Source organism: Staurois parvus, unplaced genomic scaffold (assembly GCF_062004578.1).
Source record: "Staurois parvus isolate SC_StPar_1 unplaced genomic scaffold, SC_StPar_1.0 ptg001805l, whole genome shotgun sequence".
Taxonomy (NCBI): Eukaryota; Metazoa; Chordata; class Amphibia; order Anura; family Ranidae; genus Staurois; species Staurois parvus.
In genome coordinates, this window is record NW_028319601.1 from 3031451 (window position 1) to 3057272 (window position 25822).

Sequence of the window (25822 nt, forward strand, 5' to 3'; positions counted from 1 at the left end):
TTTAGTTTGGTACCATTTATTAGAATGTAAAACACTGGCAGTTATATTCACAAAGCCAGATGAGTGTGAGGCACATAACATGAACCAGAAGGCAACTGTAGTCCCAATTTGTAGCTCTAGACAGGCAAAAACACCACCCACTGCAGAGCAGACACTTTTGTGTTTCAAGGATAAACGCACTTCCTCAGGGCTGTATGTCTGCCATTAACTACATGTTTATATAGTGTTAGGGGTCTAGACTGAGAGAACCCCTACCCAAACTTCAGGGTTCTCTATGAGTCCAGACCAGTTGAAGTCACCTTCTGGTTACACATTCCAAAGGAATACTCAATAGATAAAATTGTGGACAAATATAGACTTTACCCAATACATTTTCCAGACAATGAAATAAGACTTTATTACATGGACAAACACATAACAAACTTTAACATGTGCATAATTTATCAAAAACAAAGTGATATGCCTCACTATCAGAGCAGGTGGAATCCCCAATGTGTAAACATGTATAAATATGTAAATACTATTGCCCACCCCACAAGTAGAAATCACAATTACTCAAAAGCAAGATAAAGATGCAGAGGCAACGCACATACACGTCGCAACTTCATCCCCAAGGCTAACAAGGGAGCATATGTCTACAGGAGAGCTGCTGAATCCTCAACATATATACACTCATACCTAAGACAGAAGGTAATTAAAGAAACTGTATATCCACCCTTTGACCAAAACAACCAAGAAAAAAAAAATGAAGTGTGCCGTAGTAAATAATATATGTCCACAACCAGGGGCGGACTGACAACTCATGGGGCCCCCAGGCAATAGGGGATCATGGGGCCCCTGTGTCCTTGCCCAAACTCAAAAAAGCCTATGAAAAAGGTACCAGGGGCATCTCATCTCCCTACTGACCCCAGGCCCTCGGGCAGTGGCCAAGTTTCCAAGCGGTCAATCCGCCCCTGTCCACAACTAACCCAATTAAAGAAAAACGGGGTAAAGACTGCAACTCAGAAAGATTTATGAAGGCTTTAAAGGAATCCTGCTGTCATATGGCTGGACACCAACAGAAAGTAAATCCAGCTGGATGTTGCCTTGTAACTAGTCCAAAGTTGCAAAATTTCCATTAACAGACAGATTGTTAAGGAAATTTGTAGAGACTCAAGGAGAATCCCACAAGTCCCATGGGTTGGTGCTTATTACACAGCAGTGGGATTTTCCTCGAGTTTCTGCAAGGGGTGGCTTTGCTGAAATGAAAACTAATCTTCTTACTTTGAGATATGTGATGGAATGAGACATGTACATTTTTCTGTTTTAGGAAGACTTTACTGTGCTATGCACAGATTAACATTACAGTGGTTATAAAGGTTCAGTTTTTTTTCTTTGAAATAATAAGCATGCTATACTTACCTGCTCTGTGCAATGGTTTTGCACAGAGCAGCCCCGATCCTCCTCATCTCAGGTCTCCCTCCAGTGCTTCTGGCACTTCTACCCTTAGGGATGAGTGTCTAGAATGCATGAAGGTAAAAAAAAACCTTCAGCCTTTACAACCACTTTAAGGGCTTTTTAATTAAATTTAGTCCATATTCACCATAACTTCTATAGCAGGCATCACTAAATGGCAGACCCCAGTCCAGTCCAGGTTGAGTGACAGTTCAATCCAAACAATAATAATTCTCTGATAAATTCCATTTACAGTGGCGTATTCAGGGTATGGCAGCTATGGCACATGCCCTGGGCACTACTTAAATGGGGGCTGTTATGTCATCTAGCAGCCTGGGTGTGTGTCTCTCTCTTTCTCTCTGCTTAAGCCTGCCTGGCTGTCCTGTATTCTCCAGCACATCAAGATTCCTCTCCTCCACCCTTTCTACTGCTGTCATCCTCTGGTTTCTAGGACCACCTTGCATCTTAGCAACCAATTTATACACTTAAGTGAAACTTTTATCCCAACAATCCAAAAAAAAAAAAACTGTTACTATACCTTCTTAAAAAGTGTTAGCAGGAGTTTGGTTTTAATTTGTTAGCCAAGTCCATCTAAATCTGCATGCAAAATGTTCTTCTTCTCAGATTAATAAATCCTCAGATTAATAAATCTGCTGTCCAACTTTGTCTGTGTTGCTCCCCCATCCAAAGTGGCGACACCATAAGACAGGAAATGTGTTACTGTCCATATCACCAGGTGAAAATAAAGGACAAAAAGAAACTTAAAAAGAAAATGAATACAGCTACCACATTTAAGGACTGGTAAGATGCCGTATATTCCATTTTTGTGTTTGGGTTTAATACCGCTTTAAGTGATTTTCACATAATAAATAACAGATCGTTGATTGTTGTTATACTCTTTTGTGTGGATTCATTATAGAAATATTCACATAAAAAATTTGAAGGAGGAATAAAAAGCACAACTGAATGTTCACAAGTCACATTGCTGGTAATGAAAAGGTCTGTTTAATGCCGACAAGTTTTTGAAGTGGAAGGCTTCTGAGGGGTAATCTAGCTGCAGAACTGCGTATCTGGGACACACTGAAAAAATGAAAGTATGTATTATTCCAGAAGGAAACAGCAATAGCGAAAATATTCACCTGTTCTGTGTAAACCAATGGGATATGTTTATCTGGGGAAAAGAAGGTACTTCACAAAAGTGAACAACATTTTACTCATATTGACTAATCAGAATTCTTGCCCCATTTTGCCAGAAAGCAAAAAATGAAATTCATTGGTCACTACGAGCAAATACTTCATATTTATAGAAATCCGGGAGACCTCAAACTGTAAAAAATGTAGAAAGGAAAACAGAACATACAAAACAATAGTAGGTCAAGATCATCACTGTTTATAGTTTTATTACTAGGTTGTATTGCAATATTAACCTCCTAATAATCGCCAGCAGATCTACAGTGCAATAAGTAAGACCTTTTAGCATAAGGCTGTAGGCCTACATATTCCAAAGTAACTATAGTCCCATGCACAGTTCCATGCATATTCATATCCAAGGGGACCCTAACCTTGTTCTGCTATTTACATGATATACAATGGATATAAACAGTCTATACACCCCTGTTAAAATGTCAAGTTTCTGTGACGTAAACAAATTACACAAAGATAAATCATTTCAGAATGTTTTCCACCTTTAATGTGACCTATAAACTGTACAACTCAATTGAAAAACAAACTGAAATCTTTTAGGGGGGGAGTAAATATAAAAAACTAAAATAATGTGGTTGTATAAATGTGCTCACCCTCTTATAACTGGGGATGTAGCTGTGTTAAGAATTAAGCAATCAAATTCATAATCATGTTAAATAGGAGTCAGTACACACCTGTCACAATTTAAAGTGCCTCTGATTAACCCCAAATAAAGTTCAGCTGTTCTAGTAGGTCTGTCCTGACATTTTCTTAGGCTGGCCATACATTATACAATTATCTGCAGATTTTCTGCCCAATTTCCTTTAGATTTACCTTCAACTATGTAGTGCAAGGGCCTGCCTAATTGGATACAACTGAAAGTGTTGTTTAGGTTTGTCCTCCTATTATATGGTTTTTGGTAAATCTAAACCAAAAATCTGCAGATAATTGTATAATGTATGGCCAGCCTTATGCAGGACATAGATGGGTCGAAAATCGGCCGATTTTTCGGCCGAAAATAAAATCGGCCGATTTTCGGATCGTTAGTGGGCGATTTGGTCGGCCGTTTTTCGGTATTTTGGCCGGTTTTTTTTTCGGTAAAGTTGGAAAAAAATCGGCCGATTTTGCTGATCGGCCGATTTTCGCGGCAATTAGTGGGCAAATCGGCCGATTTTTTACCGATAAAAAATCTGCGCATGAGCAGTGACCTGCAAGAGGAAGACAAAAAGAAGAAAAAGAAGAAGAGGAAGACGATGAAGAAGAGGATGAAGAAGAAGAAGAGGAAGAAGAAGAGGATGAAGAAGAAGAGGATGAGGATGATGAAGAAGAAGAGGATGAGGATGAAGAAGAAGAGGATGAGGATGAAGAAGAAGAAGAAGAAGAAGAGGATGATGATGATGAAGAAGAGGATGAGGATGAAGAAGAGGATGAGGATGAAGAAGAAGAAGAAGAAGAAGAAGAGGAGGATGATGATGAAGAAGAAGAAGAGGATGAGGATGATGATGATGAAGAAGAGGATGAGGATGATGAAGAAGAAGAAGAATAGGATGAGGATGCAGAAGAAGAGGATGAGGATGATGAAGAAGAAGAGGATGAGGATGAAGAAGAAGAAGAAGAAGAAGAGGATGAGGATGAAGAAGAGGATGAGGATGAAGAAGAGGATGAGGATGAAGAAGAAGAAGAAGAAGAGGATGAGGCTGAAGAAGAGGATGAGGAAGAAGAAGAAGAAGAAGAAGAAGAAGAAGAAGAGGATGAGGATGAAGAAGAAGAAGAAGAAGAAGAGGATGAGGATGAAGAAGAAGAAGAGGATGAGGATGAGGATGAAGAAGAAGAAGAAGAAGTAGGATGAAAATAAGAAGAATTCCAGTCCAGCAAAAAGTGTCTCTGCAGAGAGCTCCGCTATTTCTGACAGTTCTCTGACAGTTCCTTGACATTTACAGTGGTTGAAACATTGTATCTATTTGTTTCCGAATAAAAACATCTGTATCCTAAATGGAAACAAATAGATACATTGTTGCAACTTCTATAAATGTCAAGGAACTGTCAGAGAACTGTCAAAGAAATAGCAGAGCTCTCTGCAGGGACACTTTTTGCCGGCTCTAGACGGGCAGAAAATCGGCCGATTTTTTTTACCATTGATGGTAACGTCGGCCACTTGAACAACCGATTTTTCGTTTTTTAAAAGAAAAATCTGCAGTTTTTCTCCCCATCTATGGCCTGCATTAGTCACATCCTACAACAAAAGCCATGGTCCAAAGAGAGCTGCCAAAGCATCAGAGGGATCTCATTGTTAAAAGGTATCAGTTAGGACAAGGGTACAAAAGAATTTCCAAGGCATTAGATATACCATGGAACACAGTGAAGACAGTCATCATCAAGTGGAGAAAACATGGCGCAACAGTGATATTACCAAAAACTGGATGAGAAGAAAACAGGTCTGGGAGGCTGCCAAGAGGCCTACAGCAACATTAAAGTAGCTGCAGGAATATATGGCAAGTACTGGCTGTGTGGTACATGTGACAACAATCTCCCGTATTCTTCATATGTCTGGGCTATGGTGTTGAGTGGCAAGACAGAAGCCTTTTCTTATGAAAAAAAAACATCCAAGCCCGGCTAAATTTTGCAAAAAAACATCTGAAGTCTCCCAAAAGCATGTGGGAAAATGTGTTATGGTCTGATGAAACCAAGGTTGAACTTTTTGGTCATAATTCCAAAAGATATGTTTGGCGCAAAAACAACACTGCACATCACCAAAAGAACACCATACCCACAGTGAAGCATGCTGGTGGCAGCATCATGCTTTGGGGCTTTTTTTTTCAGCTGAAACTGGGACCTTAGTCAAGGTAGAGAGAATTATGAACAGTTCCAAATACCAGTCAATATTGGCAAAAAACCTTCAGGCTTCTGCTAGAAAGTTGAACATGAAGAGGAACTTTATCTTTCAGCATGATAACGACCCAAAGCATACAAATCAACAAAGGAATGGCTTCACCAGAAGATTAAAGTTTTGCAATGGCCCAGCCAGAGCCCAGACCTGAATCCGATCGAAAATCTGTGGGGTGATCTGAAGAGGGCTGTGCACAGGAGATGCCCTTGCAATTTGACAGATTTGGAGTGTTTTTGCAAGGAAGAATGGGCAAATATTGCCAAGTCAAGATGTGTCATGCTGAGTCCTGCAATAAAATCAAAAGGTGCTTCAACAAAGTATTAGTTTAAGGGTGTGCACACTTATGCAACCATAATATTTTAGTTTTTTATTTTTACTTCCCTCCACCTAAAAGATTTCAGTTTGTTGTTCAACTGAGTTGTACAGTTTATAGGTCACATTAAAGGTGAAAAAAGTTCTGAAATGATTTACCTTTGTCTCATTTTTTTACATCACAGAAACTTGACATTTTAACAGGGGTGTGTAGACTTTTTATATCCACTATATTATTACATTAGGTTTTTGACCTTGCACTCACCTACATTCCCTGCACAAATACCTGCGAACATCCATCTCCAGCAGTTTAGGGGTGACCACTCCTGGTTGTATCTCTGTATCAGTGTACATGGTTTTCCACTCCTTGGGCACGTATGGTGGGGCTTTCCCACAGCACAAAATACCACCCTGGTAAAGAAGAACAGACTTGTACCCACACAAAATGACACATCAAAAATCCAAATATTACTATTATGTAGACCTTCTTAGCTATACCAAACTTAGCAGCAGGTACACCATAGTATCTAACAATGATACAAAAGTAAACTTTTCGGAAGAGTGACCTATACATCTCTTTTATTCCTGAGCAAATAGATCACTTCATTCACTCTTCACATTGCGGATGTATTAGCAACAAATACCAGGAAGTTAATTACAAACTCATTGGAAGGTTGGACATATGAAAGATAATATGTTGCATGACCATTTCTTTTATGTTTACCTTGCTCAAGATGTCAAATATAAATATAGAATTTAAATAATAAAAAAAAAATTAGACTTTTGTTGTTACCTGGTCAAGTGGTGGGAACTTTCTTCTCTGACGAGATCTATAATGTGACAGAATTTGCGAGTGACTCTCTCGTATTGGTGATCTACAAATAAAAATATAAACTGTCTGATGGAACTCTAACACCAGGTAATTCACTTAAAATGTACACATAGTGCAGCTCCAGTAATTAAAGATGGGCCAAGCATATATTCACTTTAGCATGGGAATTCCAGAAACTTAAAGGCTTCCAAATAAAACCGGGCTTTTTTTAATAAAGATTGTAAGAATGATGATTCTTCTTGTATTCATGATCTTTGATACAAATATTCTTCAAACCATCTTTACATTACATGCAAGAAAGTTCACACTTGAATAAAAAAAAAATCAAGGTAAAACCATAATGAAACTAATGGTTTCATCTTGAAAACTCTAATTTTCATTGATGGATGTATATGAGATACAACATTGTTCCTGTAACATGCTAGGTGCCTATTTTTATTGCACAGTAAAAAGTCCCCCTTCCCTGAATGTTTCATTACTTAATTGCTACACTTCGTACCACACATAACATTTTCAATAAGGAATTATGAACATGTTATATATTGTTGTATTCTGATATTTCAGCATAACTTTCTTTTAATAATTGCTGGTAAATGTACAGTAAGTACTACCTTCCAGACCATGACAGCACAGGTTTAATCAGAAAAATCCCACTCTCCTCTTGAATTCCTTGTAGGGTCTGGTTGAGGATTATAGAAAGATTCAGCTTCTCCTCTTGACTTTGCTCTCTCTTTTTTTGCCAGCGAAGGAAAACCTACAACATGAATACCAAATAGTACATCACAGAACTGGAGCACAGTAGTCACCAAACAGTTTAGCATAGAATTAGAGCACAGTAATCACCAAACAGTAAAGCACAGAATTGGAGCACAATGGTCACTGAACAGTATAGAACAGAAATGGTGAACAGTAGCCAAACAGACAGTAAAAGCACAGAACTGGAACACAGTGGTATAGCATAGAATCACCACTCACATGGTCACCACAAAGTTCTGATCTTAGAAGGGCTGTAAAATATTTCCTCAGTCCAAGAAGGGGCATAAAATTACAACAGTGAGCATGGTCTGTTCAAACAGTGACAAAGTATAAGTGGTCATTGGGCTGAACTAGGGCAATGGATGGACAGCAATACCAACTCTGTGCTATGATTGTAAAAATTAAGCATTGATAAGTGTTTACCACAGAACTCACATATTTGAACTATTTGTAATCTGGATTTAGCATCAATTAAACACAAGAACACTGAACAGGAAATGTATATTTAAAATAAAACACTTGTAAGTTCAATGCTCTATGTAGACTACAGGCTTGGTATTGTAAAATGTTAGGTTAACATGGAAAGATTGCACTGCCTGTCCCTCTGAGAGCCCAGTGTTTAATAGATATACCTATACAATACTTACTGTACTGTACATGCAGTGGCAGGACAAGGTCAACCAGTGCCCAAGGTGAAGATGCCAAATTGCGCCCCCATACAGTCCCCCCTTCCCCTGTGGTGGTACCAATGGAAGTCAGAAATGTCCCTGCACCACTGGTGTCACTATAAAGAATAGATGCCCCTAGGCTGGTGGTATCCCTGGAAGGAAAATGTCCCTGCGTTGGTGGTGTCATTGTGAGGAAAAATGTACCTGTGTCCATATTGTAGTGGTGTCACTAAAAGGAAAAATGTCCCTGAGTCAGTGGTGTCATTGGTAGGTAAAAAATGTCCCTGCATCTGTGGTGTTGCTGTTAAGAAAAAAGCCCCTGCGTCTGTGGTCTCACTGGTGTCACAGCTCAGTCTCGGTGCTAGGAGTGTAGAGTGAGCACGTCTCAGCACAGAAACATTGTCCACCCAACAAAGCGATGTATATGTGTGGCATATACTGTATATGGCTGCCGCACATATGTGTTACATGGGTAGCGAGAGGTTAAGAGGGAGAAGTTGGGTGGGTGGCTGTAAAAATGCTGCTCAACTGTGGCAGCACCCAAATATTGCAAAGTTCCCCTTTAAGCTTTAACATTTCTAAAAGCATCTGTTTGCAGAACCAGGTCATCAGCTCACTTCCTCCCCCTCATTTCCTGTGGAACAATGTGTTCCAGTCTAGCAGCTTACACCCTAACTTTCAGTTGGTGACATTCTATCTATATGTGAAACCGCAAGTCTATATCCTGAACTGCTCAGAATGTATTTTAAAGGTACAAAAAAAGTAAAGAGGAAATATATGCATTGTGACGTATTTGTTGAAATATACATCATGTAAGATGCTTTTCAAGGCACTTAGCTTGCAGACACGAGTCTGGCTAGGTCAACCAGCTGGTAAATAAAAAGCTTGTTTTCCTCAAGTTCGTGTCCAGAGTTTTTCTGGAATTCCCAAAGTTGCCATTACACAACCACGTGTTTTTTCAATATCCCCCCAACTGCAAGTGTAAACGAGCTGGGTGGACAATGGTTCTGTGCTGAGAGCACATTCACTCCCAGCACAGAGATTGAGTGGTGACATCAGTGACACCACAGATGCAGTTGCATTTTTTCCAGAAAGTCTGAAGAGGTACCCACAGAAGACAAAGAATATCACTGGTGGTCCCGCCCATCTTCACCTCCTCTTCTCCGGCAGTAATGTGTGTTTCTCAGTGGACGCCTATCCAGCCTACTTTCTCCCACCCAAGTGCTGTTACAGGATCTGTTCAATTCCTGCAACATCACTCCTGTTATTTAGGTAGATGGAGAATGGAGCATTGACATTCTCCTAGCACCCCTTCCTCCATGACACAGTGCCCAGGGCAAGTGCCCCTCCTGCCCCCCCCCCTGTCGTGGACCTGTCTACATGCAACTAAACTTGTTCGAACTTGTGCAATGAAACAATAAAAGTAGTTATATGATAACCACATACACCGGCTCAAACAGTCATCCAACAACTATATATATTATTCATTTCATATAATGCCCAAGCTGATATGTGCCAGCTTTAGAAAAATGTGTGCTTTCATAGGTGGAAGATTAGAATTAGATAATCTAGTAATAATGGGGCCATTAGAGGTGCACCAGCAAGTTTGGTGCTACAGTTTAGGAGCAACCTGGGACCAGGGGCGGACTGACCATTTGGAAACTCGGGCACTGTCCGAGGGCCCGGGGTCAGTAGGGGGCCCCATGAGATGTCCCTGGTACCTTTTTCATAGGCTTTTTTGAGTTTGGGCAAGGACACAGGGGCCCCATGATCCCCTATTGCCCGGGGGCCCCATGAGTTGTCAGTCCGCCCCCGCCTGGGACTACATTGGGATTAAGAGAGGAGAGGATTGAGCAATGGTGTGTAACCCTACTTACTCTGCACCAATAAGCCTTGACTGAGAAGGATGTCCTACCAAATATATTCATCTGTCAAAGGGTTTCATGACTCACTTTGGCATAAGGGGTCACTGGAATCCCATAGACATTTCATTAATTTAAACTACACAGGGCACAAAGGTGGAAATACAATTGTGGAGTTGAACACAGACTGTTTAAATACTTTTAATCACTGATGATAGTTCTGTGCATTGTTTTTTTTTTTATGGGAATTAATATTGCACTGTATACATTTTTGGCACTATATTCACAATAATGTTAAGTTTATATTTGATATAATGCTGATATATTATTATTATTATTATTATACAGGATTTATATAGCGCCAACAGTTTGCTCAGCACTTTACAATATAATGGGAGACAATACAGCAACAATACAGTTCAATACAAGAGGGTTAGGAGGGCCCTGCTCCTTGGAGCTTATGATTTTGTTGGGACTTCTATTGATGTCTCTGTCCCTGTCAGTCATGTGTCATCACTTCCTGTCCTTGTCACACACAGACAAGTCTGAAAGTGAGTAAATCTCCCCAGTGGGAGCACAGATAGTAATGAAAATATGACCGCATGGTCTAAAAATATTTTTTTAAAAGTTACCTGAAGTTGAACTTTAGTTTCTGAGAGCAAGTTAACAATCCTACCTGGTGTTTCAGTACTTTTATCTTGGACAAGGCAGGTATGATGTGTGGTCTCATAAGACACTCTCTTTGTAAGTGGCTCTCAGCTTTGTTCCAGGAAATATATTGTACATATCCTGAAGCTAGGGAATGCAGCCCCTCCTGGCGCAGTCTACGGTACTGTGACATCACTCTACTGGCATCCTGTAAAAAAGAGAGATGAGCACAATGGAATTCATACAATATGCCAGCTGCACCTTGACCATCTCACCTGGTATACATGAAGTGGTATCTTGCCCTGGTCACTTGCCCGCTGCAATACCCGTCTGTTGTGCTCTTCATCAAGACGGGTAAATATTGAAGCTTGAAGTGTACTGGCTGAGTTGCTGCCAGGAGGAATTCTGCTCTATGCACAAAAATAAGATTTAGTCTATTAATAAATTGTGTAGCATCTGAAGCTACAAAATAGAGACGTTCTTCTCAAAAACATAGCTTTTATCATTGCTATTTTATTTTTATTTTTTTAGTGTATTGTTCTAATGCTAAATCAAAGAGCCATGGCAAAGCTACAGAATGTAAACACCAGACGTCAGAGGCTCTGTCTTTTTCTTACAAATACATAACACTGTGAATTTAGAAACTGCTTGTTTAGTGCTTGAGCTAAATATACAGTATACAGTATATCGACAGCACTGGCCACCACAAAGATCGTATCAGTTGCAGCAATACACACAACTTCATCTACGCCAAGATATAGTATATTGCATTATTGCTTACCAGCATCACAAGTAGGCGTTTTAGCCACATTGTCTGATTTTCAGCCATTTAGGTATAAATTTTGCTAATTGTGAGACTTGTATGAGCATTTTAGGGTAGCTTCACACTGCCCCAATGCAGTCCCATTGCGCTTTTGGCAAAGCGCAGCTAACCCACTAATTTTATGCTGGTTTGCTGCGTTTCCCCATAGACTTCTATGATGTCCCACAGTTGTGGTATGGTTTCAGAAAGTGCACTGAAGATGCAGCATGCAGTCTATGAGAAAGCACAGCTAACCCATACAAAAATCACAGGTTAGCTGTGTCTTGGCAAAAGTGCAGCGTGGCAGTGTGAAGCCATCCTAAGAGTCAAATTTTAGGCAAATCAATAAATACAGGGTTTTAATGCATATATATTTACTATTTTACTTCTCAAATTATCTGTAATCCTGTTTTGCGATTAATGCGCTTCTGTCACACTGCACAGTCAGACGGGTCATACATCTGCTTCAGCTCTGCAGCTTCTAATGTCACAGATCAGCCTTCAGTTTGTTCACTGGACAATGAAACAGTATCACCTTCTCTGCCAAATCAGCAAGAAGATCCAGGACATAGTCCTCATGCACACTGGACATTTTTACAGCGGCTCTTTTTGGCTTTTGGCCTTTTTTTCTACAGCTAGTAAACTCCCCAGCATGTTATCCTGTGTCCATGCACACATAGGCTTTAATCAGCGTTTTTTGGCAGGGCCGTTTTTTGGCGTTTTTTGGCTGGAAAAAAGCCCAGAACTAGTGGGTTTCTAGAGGAGTTTAGCTGTTAAAACGCTCTACCGCTGGTAAACTTGGAAAAACATGATAAAACACACAAAACCGGCGTTTTGGGGCATTTTTGAGCAAAAAGGTTTTTTTTTAAAAAAACGCTAAAAACACAAACGTGGAAAAACTCAGCTATACTGCAACTAAACAATAATGCAAAAACACTAGAAAATGCAGAAAATCTTGCGTTTGCAACGTGACTTTATACAGTTAATGCTATTAGGATTTTTAAAACGCCCCATGTGCATGAGACTGAACCAGTAATAGTACAGCTGAACTAGGAGAAAGTAGAGTGATCTTCCTGTCTATGCAGTATGCTAGAGGTCTGAAAATCACTTGAATCTATACTACCGGCCTCTTTTCATGTGTCTCCAGAGTTGCAAGTGGATGACTTTCTAAGTGCACTGTGGAAGAAGTCTGCAGATAGGGATATCAAATGCCAAAGAGGTTAGAATAAACTGAGATCCAGCAGAGTGACTACATTCGATATGGATTCAGGATATTCCAATGATTTCTCAGCAAGACTAATGGTTAGCTCTTATCTCAGATCAGTGCTGCTTGATTTATAATACCTGTATTATTTGTAAGGAAGATATGCCAAAGTGGGTAAGAGTTTATAAGCCGTAAAGCAAACTGTGGAAAGATTTACTATACAGAGGAAGATAATCTTAGCTATAACACTTTGGTATTTTTTCCATGATTAGACTATTTGTTGTTTCAGTAAAACCAAAACCAAGGAGGTACATGATTTTCAATAAGATAAAAACTTTACCACCTGTGATTAGTGTCACTAAAAGAAACTGTAGCAATCCAATATTGGAATACACAATATACACAAAAACACATCTAAAATAGATTGGGTTGAGCTTACCTGCGACGTCATCACGCACACTGGAAGTTGGGCGTTGACAGCATATTTTGATGCTAATGCTTACTGATGTCTTTTCTTGTGAGTATATTTGTACAATAAAGCCTATATAGTTTGCTATATTGGCCCATGAAGTATTTTGTCTATTTTCTGATGATCATGTGGGCGATCTGCTGGAGCACTTTGAGAAGGGTTGGAGCCATTTGATACATCTGTGCAAGATTGACCTCCTATAACTTGGAGGTCTGATTGTTTCAGTAAGCAGTTCACATATAGATATTGGGGCAACTCACTAGAATATTTGAGCTTAGTTTTGCCATCACATCAGAACACTTTATGAAGTTGGGGCTCTTTATTTATGTTGTATTTGCACTTTAGTTATTTTGATTACAATTTGATGAATTGATCATGTGGTTGTTTATTTTTGTGTATAAAATTATGAATTTGTTAATTGCACTTTGCACATTATCAATTTAAAGAGACAGCACATCCATTTTAAATCATTTTCCCTTGCTGCTTATACCAGGTGGTATAGTAATCCAAGATATGTGTAGTGCTGTGTATACTACAATTTTTCTTTATCTTTATGTAAGAGCTTGCTGTACTCTTTTAGGGCTCATTCACATGGGTAACAGGCTCTACTACCCCTCTGAAAAGTGATCCGCAGTGGCTGCCATGTTAATGTGGAGGTGGGAGGTCAGGGGGTGGTAAAAACACAGATCATTTGTGTGAGTTAAGTCTTACATATGCTGCTAACATTTTTTTAAGTGCTTAAACCTTTTTATTTTATTTTTGTAAATCAGATTGGCTTATGGTAAAAATACTTTTGATAGTTATATACGCTGCTCAAAAAAATTAAAGGAACACTTTGAAAACACATCAGATCTCAATGGGGAAAAATATCATGCTGGATATCTATACTGATATGGACTGGGTAACGTGTTAGGAACGTAGGATGCCCCATCATATGATGGAAATTAAAAACTTACAGAAGACTGAATTCAAGACACCCTCAAAATCTAAGTGAAAAAATTATGCAGCATGATAGTCCATTTTGCTGAAACTTCATTGCAGCAACTCAAAATGGTACTCAGTAGTTTGTATGGTCTTCCCGTGTATGTATGCATTCCTGACGTCAGGACATGCTTCTAATGAGATGATGGATGGTGTCCTGGGGTAGTTCCTCCCAGATCTGGGCCAGGGCATCACTGAGCTTCTGTACAGTCTGAGGTGCAACCTGGTGGCATCAGATGGACCAAAACATGATATCCCAGAGGTGTTCTATTGGATTTAGGTCAGGTGAGCGTGGGGGCCATTCAATGGTATCAATTCTTTCATCCTCCAGGAACTGCCTGCATACTCTCACCACATAAGGCCGGGCATTATCATGCACCAGGAGGAACCCAGGACCCACTGCACCAGTGTAGGGTCTGACAATGGGTACAAGGATTTCATCCCGATACCTAATGGCAGTCAGGGTGCCATTGTCTAGCCTGTAGAGGTCTGTGTGTCCCTCCATGGATATGCCTCCCAAGACCATCAATGACCGACCACCAAAATAGTCATGCTGAACAATGTTACAGGCAGCATAACATTCTCCATGGCTTCTCCAGACCCTTCTACGTCTGTCATATGTGCTCAGGGTGAACCTGCTCTCATCTTTGAAAAGCACAGGGCGCCAGTGGTGGACCTGCCAATTCTGGTGTTCAATGGCAAATGCCAATTGAGCTCTATGTTGGTGCTGGTTGTCGCAATCGTTTACACCAGAGGCAGACACGGCCCTAATTTCTTTAAGAATTCTTCATGTTATCCCCTCATTTACCCCTCCCTCAGGAATGCGTTCAGTGTACATTGCTAAGTTCCCTGCCTCTATACAATCCTCTTCCCAAATAAGGTAATTGGCTTGTCTGTTGTAAGAAGGCACCAGATGATTTTGGGTAGAAAAGAGGCTGTTATGCTTTGTGTGTGAGAGAGAGAAAGAGAGATCTTCCTGCATTTAACATCGAACTAGCAGAGGGAGATCAAAAGCTCATAAGACTGGAAACTGCTTAACCCAAGGCGTTTTGGCAAGTACTTATCTACCTAAACTTCTTCCTGTTACCTTTTTGCTGTTCTGTGGTTCTCTGTATATTTATATATATATATATATATATATATATATATATATATATATATATATATATATATATATATATTGGTTACATCTTTTTCCTGTAAATATTTTTATGGCACCCTTTTGACCTTTTAGTAATAAATATTACTTTCTAAATGTGTTGAACTGTTTCTATAGCTCGTTACTGCAACTTATGAATTCCTGCCTCTAAAAGAGCGCTACTGTGTTTGTTTAACCCTCTGTATAACTGGTCTGCAGTGACAGTGGTATACAGATGATTATCTCAACCATCATAGTGTTATTGCTGATATCGCCGAGTTTCCTCTTTCTCTGTACAAAAAGGAGGTGGTGGCAGTGTGAAAAGTTAATTTCGTAATTAACCTGACCCAGTAACAATCGCTCCCAGGCTGCAGGTACATCGATTGTGGTCCAATTAGCTGGAAAATCGGTGTGCAGGGTGCAGCTGGGCGTGGCATTGTTACGCACGTGACATCGCGGTTTTAGAATGGCTAGTCCTTCGGTCACGAGTTTGGTGAGAAGGTCAGGGGTCTGACACCGCGATCGTCACACTGGTCAGTGAGAACAGGGCCCACTAGAGGATGTCGGGCCCTCAGGCCACCCTCAGGAAGTCTGTTTCTGATTGTTTGGTCAGAGACATTCACACCAGTGGCCCGCTGGAGGTCATTTTGTAGGGCTCTGACAGTGCTCATCCTGTTCCTCCTTGCACAAAGGAGCAGATACCGGTCCTTCTGATGGGTTAAGGACCTTTTAAGGCCCGGTCCAGCTCTCCTAGAGTAACTGTCTGTCTCCTGGAATCTCCTCCATCCTCTTGAGATTGTGCTGGGAGACACAGCAAACCTTCTGGCAATGGCACATATTGATGTGCCATTCTGGAGGAGTTGGACTGCCTGTGCAACCTCTGTAGGGTCCAAGTATTGCCTCATGCTACCAGTAGTGATACTGACTCTAGCCAAATGCAAAACTAGTGAAAAACAGTCAGAAAAGATGAGTAGGGAAAAAAATGTCAGTGGCCTCCACCTGTAAAACCATTCCTGTTTTGGGGTCATCTCATTGTTGCCCATCTAGTGCACCTGTTGTTAATTTTATTAACATCAAAGCAGCTGAAACTGATTAACAAAAATTGACTGCTACTTAACTGACCAGATCAATATTCCAGGAGTTTCATTGACTCAATGCTATACCCTGATTAAAAAGTGTTCCTTTAATTTTTTTGAGCTGTGTATATCTAGCATGCACCACTGTCAATTTGCAAGCAATTTCTAATGTGTACAAAGAGCTTACTTACTGGAATACCTATGGAATGTTGGTCGCCAGCTTCTCTGCTTCTCACCAGGAAACGGCTGAAAGAACAGATATGGAAGAAAATAACAGACTTATTTTCATATACTTGAGTGCAAAAAACAAAACACCTAATAAGCTAAATGCACTTGCTATTCTATAATTATAAGTTTGATGTTTTTATCCAGATAGAGCATATAAACTGTTTAAACAGAAAATACACAATAATTCTAAAAGTTGTCAAAATTGAACATTACAAATGATATTACAAAATTGCAAACCTGTCAGTCTGAGTTTCAGTGTTTCTATGTGTTACATCATCACTTTGTGCAGGTTCATCAGCTGTCAGCTTCTGTTCATCACTTCTTGAGGCAGACTGTAGTAAACTGTGCAGCACTAAGGAAAGAAGTTAATTTATGCGTCATGTATAATGTAATACAAAGTCATGTGACACTACATAAAGTGGCTGCACAAGTGACCAGGTCAAGCACAAATGACTGCCCAGGTGAACCATACCATCATGATTCACAATGCATGTGTAACCATTAGTCCTCATGCACACTGGATGTTTATACAGCTGCTGTTTTTGGCTTTTGGCGTTTTTTTTCTAAAGCCAGTAAACTCCCCAGCATGTTATCCATGCACACATAGGCTTTAATCAGCGTTTTGTGGCTGGAAAAAAAGCTCCAGAACTAGTGAGTTTCTAGAGGAGTTTTTTAGCTGTAAAACCGCTCTAATGCGGAAAAATGTGGTAAAACGAGGCAAAACATGGTAAACTGGCGTTTTGGGACTTTTTTTTTAGCAAAAATTTTCATTTTTTTTGTGTAAAAATGCAGACGCGGCTAAATGCTAAAGAAAAACTGCTCAAAAACTTTATACAGTTAACTCTACCGCCGTTGTTAAAACGCCCAGTGTGCATGGAGCCTTTATGGAACTAGTATTACAAGTGTCCAACCTGTGTGAACATTGCCTACTCTTGCACCAGTAATTTACCATGTGTTTCAGCTGGCATTAAAATGTTCAAAGTATATCTAAAATAAATGCAAGTCTTCAAGTGGTAAAACCTGGTGATCTACTGAACCATCTTTTGAAATAGTGACTTTTCAAAGCCCTAATTTGCATATAAATAATCCCTCCCACCAATCCACCACATAACAAAGCACAGGTATGCTAATAGGTTGTTCATGCATCATTCATTGCATTGTGGGATGGAGGCAGGGGGTGTCTATTATCCCCACTATAACAAAGATGTAGGGAAACTGAAGGGAGGGTGGTGAAGACACAAATTCTGATGCTAAAGGTTTGAGCCGTCTGCTTATGCTATCAGCTGCCTACTTTTGCAATTTTTTAATAAAGTTATTATCCCCAAAGACTCGCTTTCTACTTATAGTCTCCACACACTATGTTCAGGTCAGTGAAACACTTGCAATGGCTATACCCTGATTTAGTGAGAAGATATTTTAATATCATGCTTATTGACAGTTGATCACCAGATGATATAAAAAAATGCACTTGTTTTGCATTAAGGACTCATACCATTGGCAGTGTGACTTCACATTATTATATAGTTATTATTATACAGTATTTATATAGCGCCAAAAGGTTTGTTCAGCGCTGTACAAAATAGTGGGGGACAGTACATGAGACAATACAGTAACAAAACAATATACGAGGGGTTCGAGGGCCCTGCTCTTTCGAGCTTACAATCTAGGAAGGAGGGGATAGTGGTACAGGAGAAAGTGGCTGTGGGGGATGGAGTGGTAGGAGGAGTGGCAGCTGTTAGGTGAGGGTGGGGTAGGCTTCCCTGAAGAGATATGTTTTCAGGGTGCGCCTAAAGGTGAGGAGGGTAGGTGACAGTCTGATGGTTTGGGGTAGTGAGTTCCAGAGGATGGGGGAAGTCCTGGAGAAGTCCTGCAGTCAGGCATGGGAGGAGACAATTTTGTTGCTCAACCACAAAACTTGTTTGGCATGCACATGTAAAGATTTACCTGCTGGCAAGTGTTTAAGATGCATAAGATTCCTGGATATTTCATCTCCATTGCAGTCTTTCACTTCTGCAGTTAAACCGTCAACTAAAGAGTAAAAGCCTATAGAAGCAAGCAAAGCAGAAGTCAAAACAAGTAGCCAAGGGAATAGGCATAAATATGATATAGATCAGGGGTCTCCAAATTTTCTAAACAAAGGGCCATTTTATTGTCCTTCAGGCTTTGGGGGGGGGGGTCAGACTAGGGCCAGTGGAAGTAGAAAATATCCTGGCATCCAGTGGGAGTAAACAATGCCCTATTTATGGTGACAGTGGGACAACTACTGCCCGATCATTGATGTCAGTGAAAGGAATGGTGCACCATGGTTGGTGTCAGTGGGAGGAATAGTGACCCATTGTTGGTGTCAATTAAAGGAATTATGCCCCATCAATGGTGTCTATGGAAGGAATTGTGCCCCATAGCTGGTGTCAGTGGGAGGAATTGTGCCCTTTTGATGGAAGGAATAGTGCATCATTGTTGGTGTCAGTGGAAGGAATGGTGCCCCATGGTTGGTGTCAGTGGGTGGAATAGTGGCCCATTGTTGGTATCAATAGAAGAAATTATGCCCCATCAAAGGTGTCAATGGAAGGAATTATGCCCCATAATTTTTGTCAGTGGGAGGAATTGTGCTCTTTTGATGGTGACTGTGGGAGGAATAGTGCCCCATTGTTGGTGTTAGCGACAGGAATTATGCCCCATAGCTTTTATTTCCATACATACAAATGCATTGGGAACACTACACATTCTATTCCAAATCAAAACATGAAGAAAAATATATCAAATTTGTGTTGTTCCTCTAAAGAAATTGAAGAAAAGTGAATATTAGACTGTTCAAAAAAATAGCAGTGTTTGTATTCTTCTTTACAAACTAAAACATTCACTATATAAACTGAAAAATGTTTGAAGATTTTGCTTTCCTTTGAATCACTTAATTAATATTTCGTTGTATAAGCACTGTTTCTGAGAACTGCTGTACATCTGTGTTGCATGGAGTCAACCAACTTCTGGCACCTGTGAACAGGTATTCCAGCCCAGGATGATTGGACTACATTCCACAGTTCTTCTCTATTTCTTGGTTTTGCCTCAGAAACTGCTTTATTGATGTCACCCCACAAGTTTTCTATTGGATTAAGATCCGGGGATTGGGCTGGCCACTCCATAACGTCAATCTTGTTGGTCTGGAACCAAGATGTTGCACGTTTACTGTTGTGTTTGGGGTCGTTGTCTTGTTGGAACACCCATTTCAAGGGCATTTCCTCTTCAGCATAAGGCAGCATGACCTCTTCAAGTATTCTGATGTATTCAAACTGATCCATGATCCCTGGTATGCAATAAATAGGCCCAACACCGTAGTATGAGAAACATCCCCATATCATGATGCTTGCACCACCATGCTTCACTGTCTTCACAGTGTACTGTGGCTTGAATTCAGTGTTTGGGGGTCGTCTGACAAACTGTCTCCAGCCACTAGACCCAAAAAGAACAATCTTACTTTCATCAGTCCACAAAATGTTGCGCCATTTCTCTTTAGGCCAGTCAATGTGCTCTTTGACAAATTGTAACCTCTTCAGCACGTCTTTTTTTCAACAGTGGCACTTTGCGGGGGCTTCTTGCAGATAGCTTGGCTTCACATAGGTGTCTTCTAATTGTAACAGTACTCACAGGGAACTTTAGACCTTCTTTGATCTTCCTGGAGCTGATTGTTGGCTGAGTCCTTGCCATTTTGGCTATTCTTGTATCCATTCGAATGGTAGTTTTTTGCTTTCTTCCACGTCTTTCAGGTTTTGGTTGCCATTTTAAAGCATTTGCGATCATTTTAGCTGAGCAGCCTATCATTTTCTGCACTTCTTTATATGTTTTCCCCTCTCCAAATAACTTTTTACACAAGGTACGCTGTTCTTCTGAACAATGTCTGGAACGACCCATTTTCCTCAGAATTGCAGAGAGAAATGCACTGTAACCAGCATGTACAACATTTGCTGCCTTCCTTCCTTAAATAAGGGCAATAATTGCCACCTGTTTTTCAAAGAATGAATGACCTCACTAATAGAACTCCACACTGCTATTATTTTGAACATGCCCCTTTCAATTAGTGATTCAATGACACAGAATCAGCAGCATGCATGTCATGACTGTTGGGTCTGTTGGATTTCTATTACTCTACTACACCTTCTAGTAAATTATTTGCCATGTAGAAATATCATTTCTACCAAAAACAGTGATTGATCAGGTTAGTGATGTCTGACTGCTATTATTTTGAACACAACTGTAGATGGTATAAAATGCATATTGCTCTAGATTACATTTTCACAGTTTACCCACCATTATTCATAAGCAGGTCTTTTATTTCTTGCACATATAAGTGCAATCTTTGTGAAATATCCAACATTTCCGCAGAACTTTCATTGCTCAGCCATTTCTCATTTGGCACATTTCCCTGTTCTGTATGTGGCATCTTTGTTGCCTGCAACGGTACCAACAGAAAGTCTTAAAACCTTTCTTAATCTTTTTGTGTTTTACCTGTCATGTGAGTGGATCAGTATCTGTAATTTTTAACAAACATTTTTTTCTTTGTATCTGAAGAAAATTGTACTCAAATCTATACAGTTATGAGGGAAGGACAGTATTTATTACAAACAAATTTAAGTAAATAAAATTCTTAGTACAACAAGGAATAACACTTTTCAGTGTCAGCAAGAAAAAAAAAAAGCTTCCACTCACATACCAATTAATTTAATCATTAGTAGTCTGATACACTCAACTCAGAAATATAGCATAAACACAAATACCTTTTTAATGTCTATTCCCTCAACATCTTCACACAGAACAGAGGATCCATCTGAGTCAGCTACAAATGAAGCACACTTAGAGGATAAACAAACATTCATTTTTTGATGTAATATCTTTTGCAATTATCTCACCTTGAATTTTGTCATTTATGTGACAATATTACAATATTTGATATGAAATCATTCACTGAAATCATTATACTGTTTGCTATACCATGTTAGCCTTTAACAAAAGTAGGATTAAGTGATACCATTTATTGGCTGAGTTGAAAAGATTGTAGTGCAAGCTCTTAAAGCACACTGGCAATATCGTCCCCGAAGAAGAGCCCAGCATTCCTCAAAAGTTTGCACAAAAATCTTTTTAGTTCACCAATAAATAGCGTCACTCTAAATCCAAACTGCTAACTCCTTTTAATATATTCTCAATATGTAATTTAGGACAATACCTATAACTCCCACAGGGTCATTGATTGTATAATGGATTGTTTCAGGAGATGTAGCAGGTGATTCCATATGAACATTGTCTTTCGTTTTGGTATTAACACTGTCAGTTTGATGAGAAGGTGTGTTAGCAAGGTTGCTTTGTACAGAAAAAGATGTAAGTAGTGCAGTATTGTTGGGTTCTGGTATTGATGTTCTATGATGTGTCTCTTGACTGGACCATGACATAGAAAAGTCATGATTCAGATCTAAAGAAGAATGCGATTCAGCAGTATTGGATGCAGGGAGCATTATTTGTACATCTTCTTCCAGTTTGCTAGATAGTTCAAGATGTGTATTTTCAGCAGTTTCAGGTGATGATATCATTAAAAAGGAATACTTGTTGGGTGTTGGAATTAATGTTAAAAAGTCCATATCCTCAGTGGGCATCACTGATGCACCAAGATTTTTCCCAGTGACCTGACCATTACTGTTTCCAGTTAGGGAAGACAGTTGTCTCTCATCAGATGCTGCAATAGGATTAAATTGTTCTTCCTCCTGAGCTACTGACAACAGATGATGGGTACTTTCATCAGTCTCCTGACAGGGTTCATCAACATGAGATTCATTACTACACATGGAAAATAAGGGCATAACATCTGTTATCTGATCAACTATCTGTGACACCGTAGACTCATCCGTGCTTTCTGTCACATGAGGTACATTGGGATGATTAGACTTGTCTTCATTCAATGTCAAGTTTTCTTCAGAGGTATAAGATATGGAGTTTGTACTTGCCTGAGAGACATCCCCGGGTTTCTCAGACTCTGTTGCAGATATATTACTGCCCATACTGTCATTCAGTTTAGATATATTGCCTTGTTCTACAGGTTCTAAGTTATCACCATGTTTTGGTGCTGGTGTCTCATTAGGTTGATTGGTCTCAGGTGAAGGAAAAAAATCATCATCCTCTTTTACAGCAACACACACATTAACAGAATTGTGCTCCTTCACCACAGCTGATAATGTGTCTGGAGTGTTCTCATCCAATGCTTGTAAAAAGGAAACAGGCTGGTTATTTTTTGTGGCACTCTTGTCAGTATCCAAGACCTGGAGCTCCATTTCAGATGCCCACACGTCAGTGTGTTCAGTGATAAAGTCCTTCAAAATGTAAGAAAGCAGAGGTAAGGGCAATGAAAAGATTATTTTCTTTTAGAAAAAAGGTGGGAGAAGAAAACATGCAGTAGCAGGCCATAGTAGGAACGGGGAGTAAAAACTGTGTACAATGGCTGTAAATCATTGGTACACCTTTCAACAAGATTAATACCAGAAAATTGCATTAAGTTGTGCAAACTTCTTTCAGTGTCATGATAGATGAAAGTGTATCTAATCCCAAAGTGTTCCTACCTGTGTTACGAAACCCACAATAGTTAAATCAGTTTGTATATACAGTAAAGCATGCTTGTTATACTCACTGTGGAACCTAAGGGTTTAATTCTCTGCATTTAAAAAGGCTATTTGATCCCATCTTCTCTGATCCTCCCATTTTTCTACTGTCCCCAATCCATGTGCTGATAGCACAGAGCACTAGGAGTCACTCTGCACATGCTCAGTTGAGTGTGCATCGCTATGGAGTATTTTTTCTCTTTGGAAGGGTGCATGTGATTAGCATTGGGCCAATCAGCACTGTTCATACAGAGAGTCAAGGGTCAAGCAGTCTCATATGACAGTCAGAATAGAATGAAAACTCCTCCTACAAGCTTTAACCAGTGCTGAGTTGGACACTGATAGAAGTCAAAGATTGCTGTCTACTGCTGATGAGAAAAAATATTTAGCAGTTTATATTTACTAGAAATAATTGCATTTCCATGCTGTGTGTAATGTAGGAGACCAGATATAGTGAATGCAGGGTCCTGGGTTTAGTAACACTTTAAGTTGTCACCAGAACAGGCATAAAGGTAAAATCGTCCTGGGGGCACTTGAGCTGGTGACAACTGCCTGAGAGGGGATTTTGGAGAGTTTCTTCTCACTTCCTATTGTGTCTACAGAAAGTTAAGGGAACTTGCCATAGTGTGACACACATGGCAAAATAACACGATTTCTTAGACTCATAGTTTTTACCTGCTATATGCTTTTGTGGGGTGAGTAAATCTTACATATGGTCAAAGAGATCTAATAGCGTTCTTCTTACTTTGGACTTAAGAAGCCCTTGAGAGGACTTAAGTCCAGCAGTGCAATTATTTCTTTATGGCTGTTAACTAACTACTGTTCACTAAGGCACTATCTTCCTTTTGATGCCTATTGCTAGCTGTGAAAGATATAGTTTGATCCTGATTGTTGATTCTAATGCTTACTTGTACCTGCATTTACACTTAAACTTCAATAAAAAAAATTAAACCCCTGAGAGGTACTCCACACATTCCCAATGAAATGGCAAAACAATATGTATTAATGTGTTCATACTTAAAACTGTAGGTATTTCTTCACAGCCACCAGTAAGCTAGAGACTTTTAGGACAGGATTTAAAGTGATTAGTAGTTAAGGGGAAATAGGTCAAGTTCTTGATGTATAAGGCCATTAGTGGGTAATTATCTAAAATAAACAAAACTTCTTCTGAGTCTTTTTTCTGGACTTTCCCTAACACAGTGAATATAATTTATCTGAATCCCATAACAACTTGTTTTACTTACTGTAAAGACAGTTTGCGTGGCTATCTCCATAAAGTCCTTTACATCCTCCTCCTCTTCTGTGATGGCTGGAACAACGTCATCTTCACTCATAGAATCTAAGAATTCCCACTTAATAAGAATGGTTAACATATGAGTGTGAGAAATATCTAAGGAAACAAATAATGCATTTTAACGCCTATCTCTAGTAGTTTTGTATAGAGAAAGGAGCATAATGCTATTAGAATTCCAGTCATGTTCTTTTTGTTGACTTTGCTGTCAGTGTTGATTGTTCAACATAGGAACTGGCAATAAATCTTCTGAGCACAGTCTTGATTCCCTCAGAAAGTCACGTGACGACACATGTAGGGTGGAGCCAGGTGACGTGATTGACAGCTGTAAACAAGTGATGCTGGTGCAGCAACCCCACTGTATATTAAAATATCGTGATTTTATTTTGTTTATGTGCATGCAATTCTTATTTTAAAAAAAGCAGGTTTAATGTACTACACAATGTGGGGCCCCCATATGTTGTGAGCTTACTTGCAGAATGCACACGAACGTCAGTCATAATTCTTAAAGGGTCTGCGAGCCTATTCTCTCTAATGTGATAGATAAAAGCTGATAAAACCAGTGGAAGGAATGCCACCAGTGGCATCACCAAAGTGGCAGCTGGATTGATCCCCAATGGGGAAGGTGCATTTGACCTGATTCATACAGGTTCAAGTTTGAGATGAGTGCACAGGCACAGTGGTGGTGGTAGTCAATATATATGGTCTGATCAATGGAACACTAAGAATAATGAAGGAAATCATGTGTGGTTTAAGAGGTCTACTGTACAAGCAATACACTAGAGACTGTTCTTTAAAATTGTAATAGTTTATTGTTTGCACATGCACCTGATATTGAGCATATTGTTTTCTTATACACTTGGTAATGAGTTGTATATACACTTGGTATTGCATATACTAGTTGACATAGCATAGATATATATACAGTCATGGCCGAAATTGTTGGCACCCTTGATATTTTTCCTGAAAATCAAGTATTTCACACAAAAAAGGTATTGCATTAACACATGTTTTGCTATACACATGTTTATTCCCTTTGTATGTATTGGAACAAATATAAAACAGAGGCAGAAAAGCAAATATGACATAATGTCACACAAAACCCCAAAAATGGGCTGGACAAAAGTATTGGCACCCTTAACTTAATATTTGGTTGCACACCCTTTGGAAAACATAACTGAAATCAGTCGCTTCCTATAACCATCAATAAGCTTCTGACACCTCTCACCCGGAATTTTGGACCACTCTTCCTTTGCAAACAGCTCCAGGTCTCTCTTATTGGAAGGACACCTTTTCCCAACAGCAATTTTAAGATCTCTCCACAGGTGTTCAATGGGATTTAGATCTGGGCTCATTGCTGGCCACTTCAGAACTCTCCAGCGCTTCTTTGCCATCCATTTCTGAGTGCTTTTTGACG

At 39.7% G+C, this 25822-nt stretch overlaps 1 protein-coding gene across 1 annotated transcript; it reads right to left on the reverse strand.

Annotated features, from left to right (window-relative positions):
- LOC149434218 (uncharacterized) lies at nucleotides 1-24388 on the reverse strand. Its single transcript, XM_089663930.1, has 12 exons — nucleotides 24359-24388; nucleotides 21695-22829; nucleotides 21249-21307; nucleotides 20782-20923; nucleotides 18424-18522; nucleotides 16717-16831; nucleotides 10857-10986; nucleotides 10610-10789; nucleotides 7259-7401; nucleotides 6609-6690; nucleotides 6081-6226; nucleotides 1-2514 (listed from the first exon to the last, which is right to left on the reverse strand). Exons 1-12 carry the CDS (start codon nucleotides 24386-24388, stop codon nucleotides 2412-2414), a joined length of 2364 nt encoding a protein of 787 aa, XP_089520056.1. The 3' UTR covers nucleotides 1-2411.
- Nucleotides 24389-25822: the final 1434 nt, after the last annotated feature.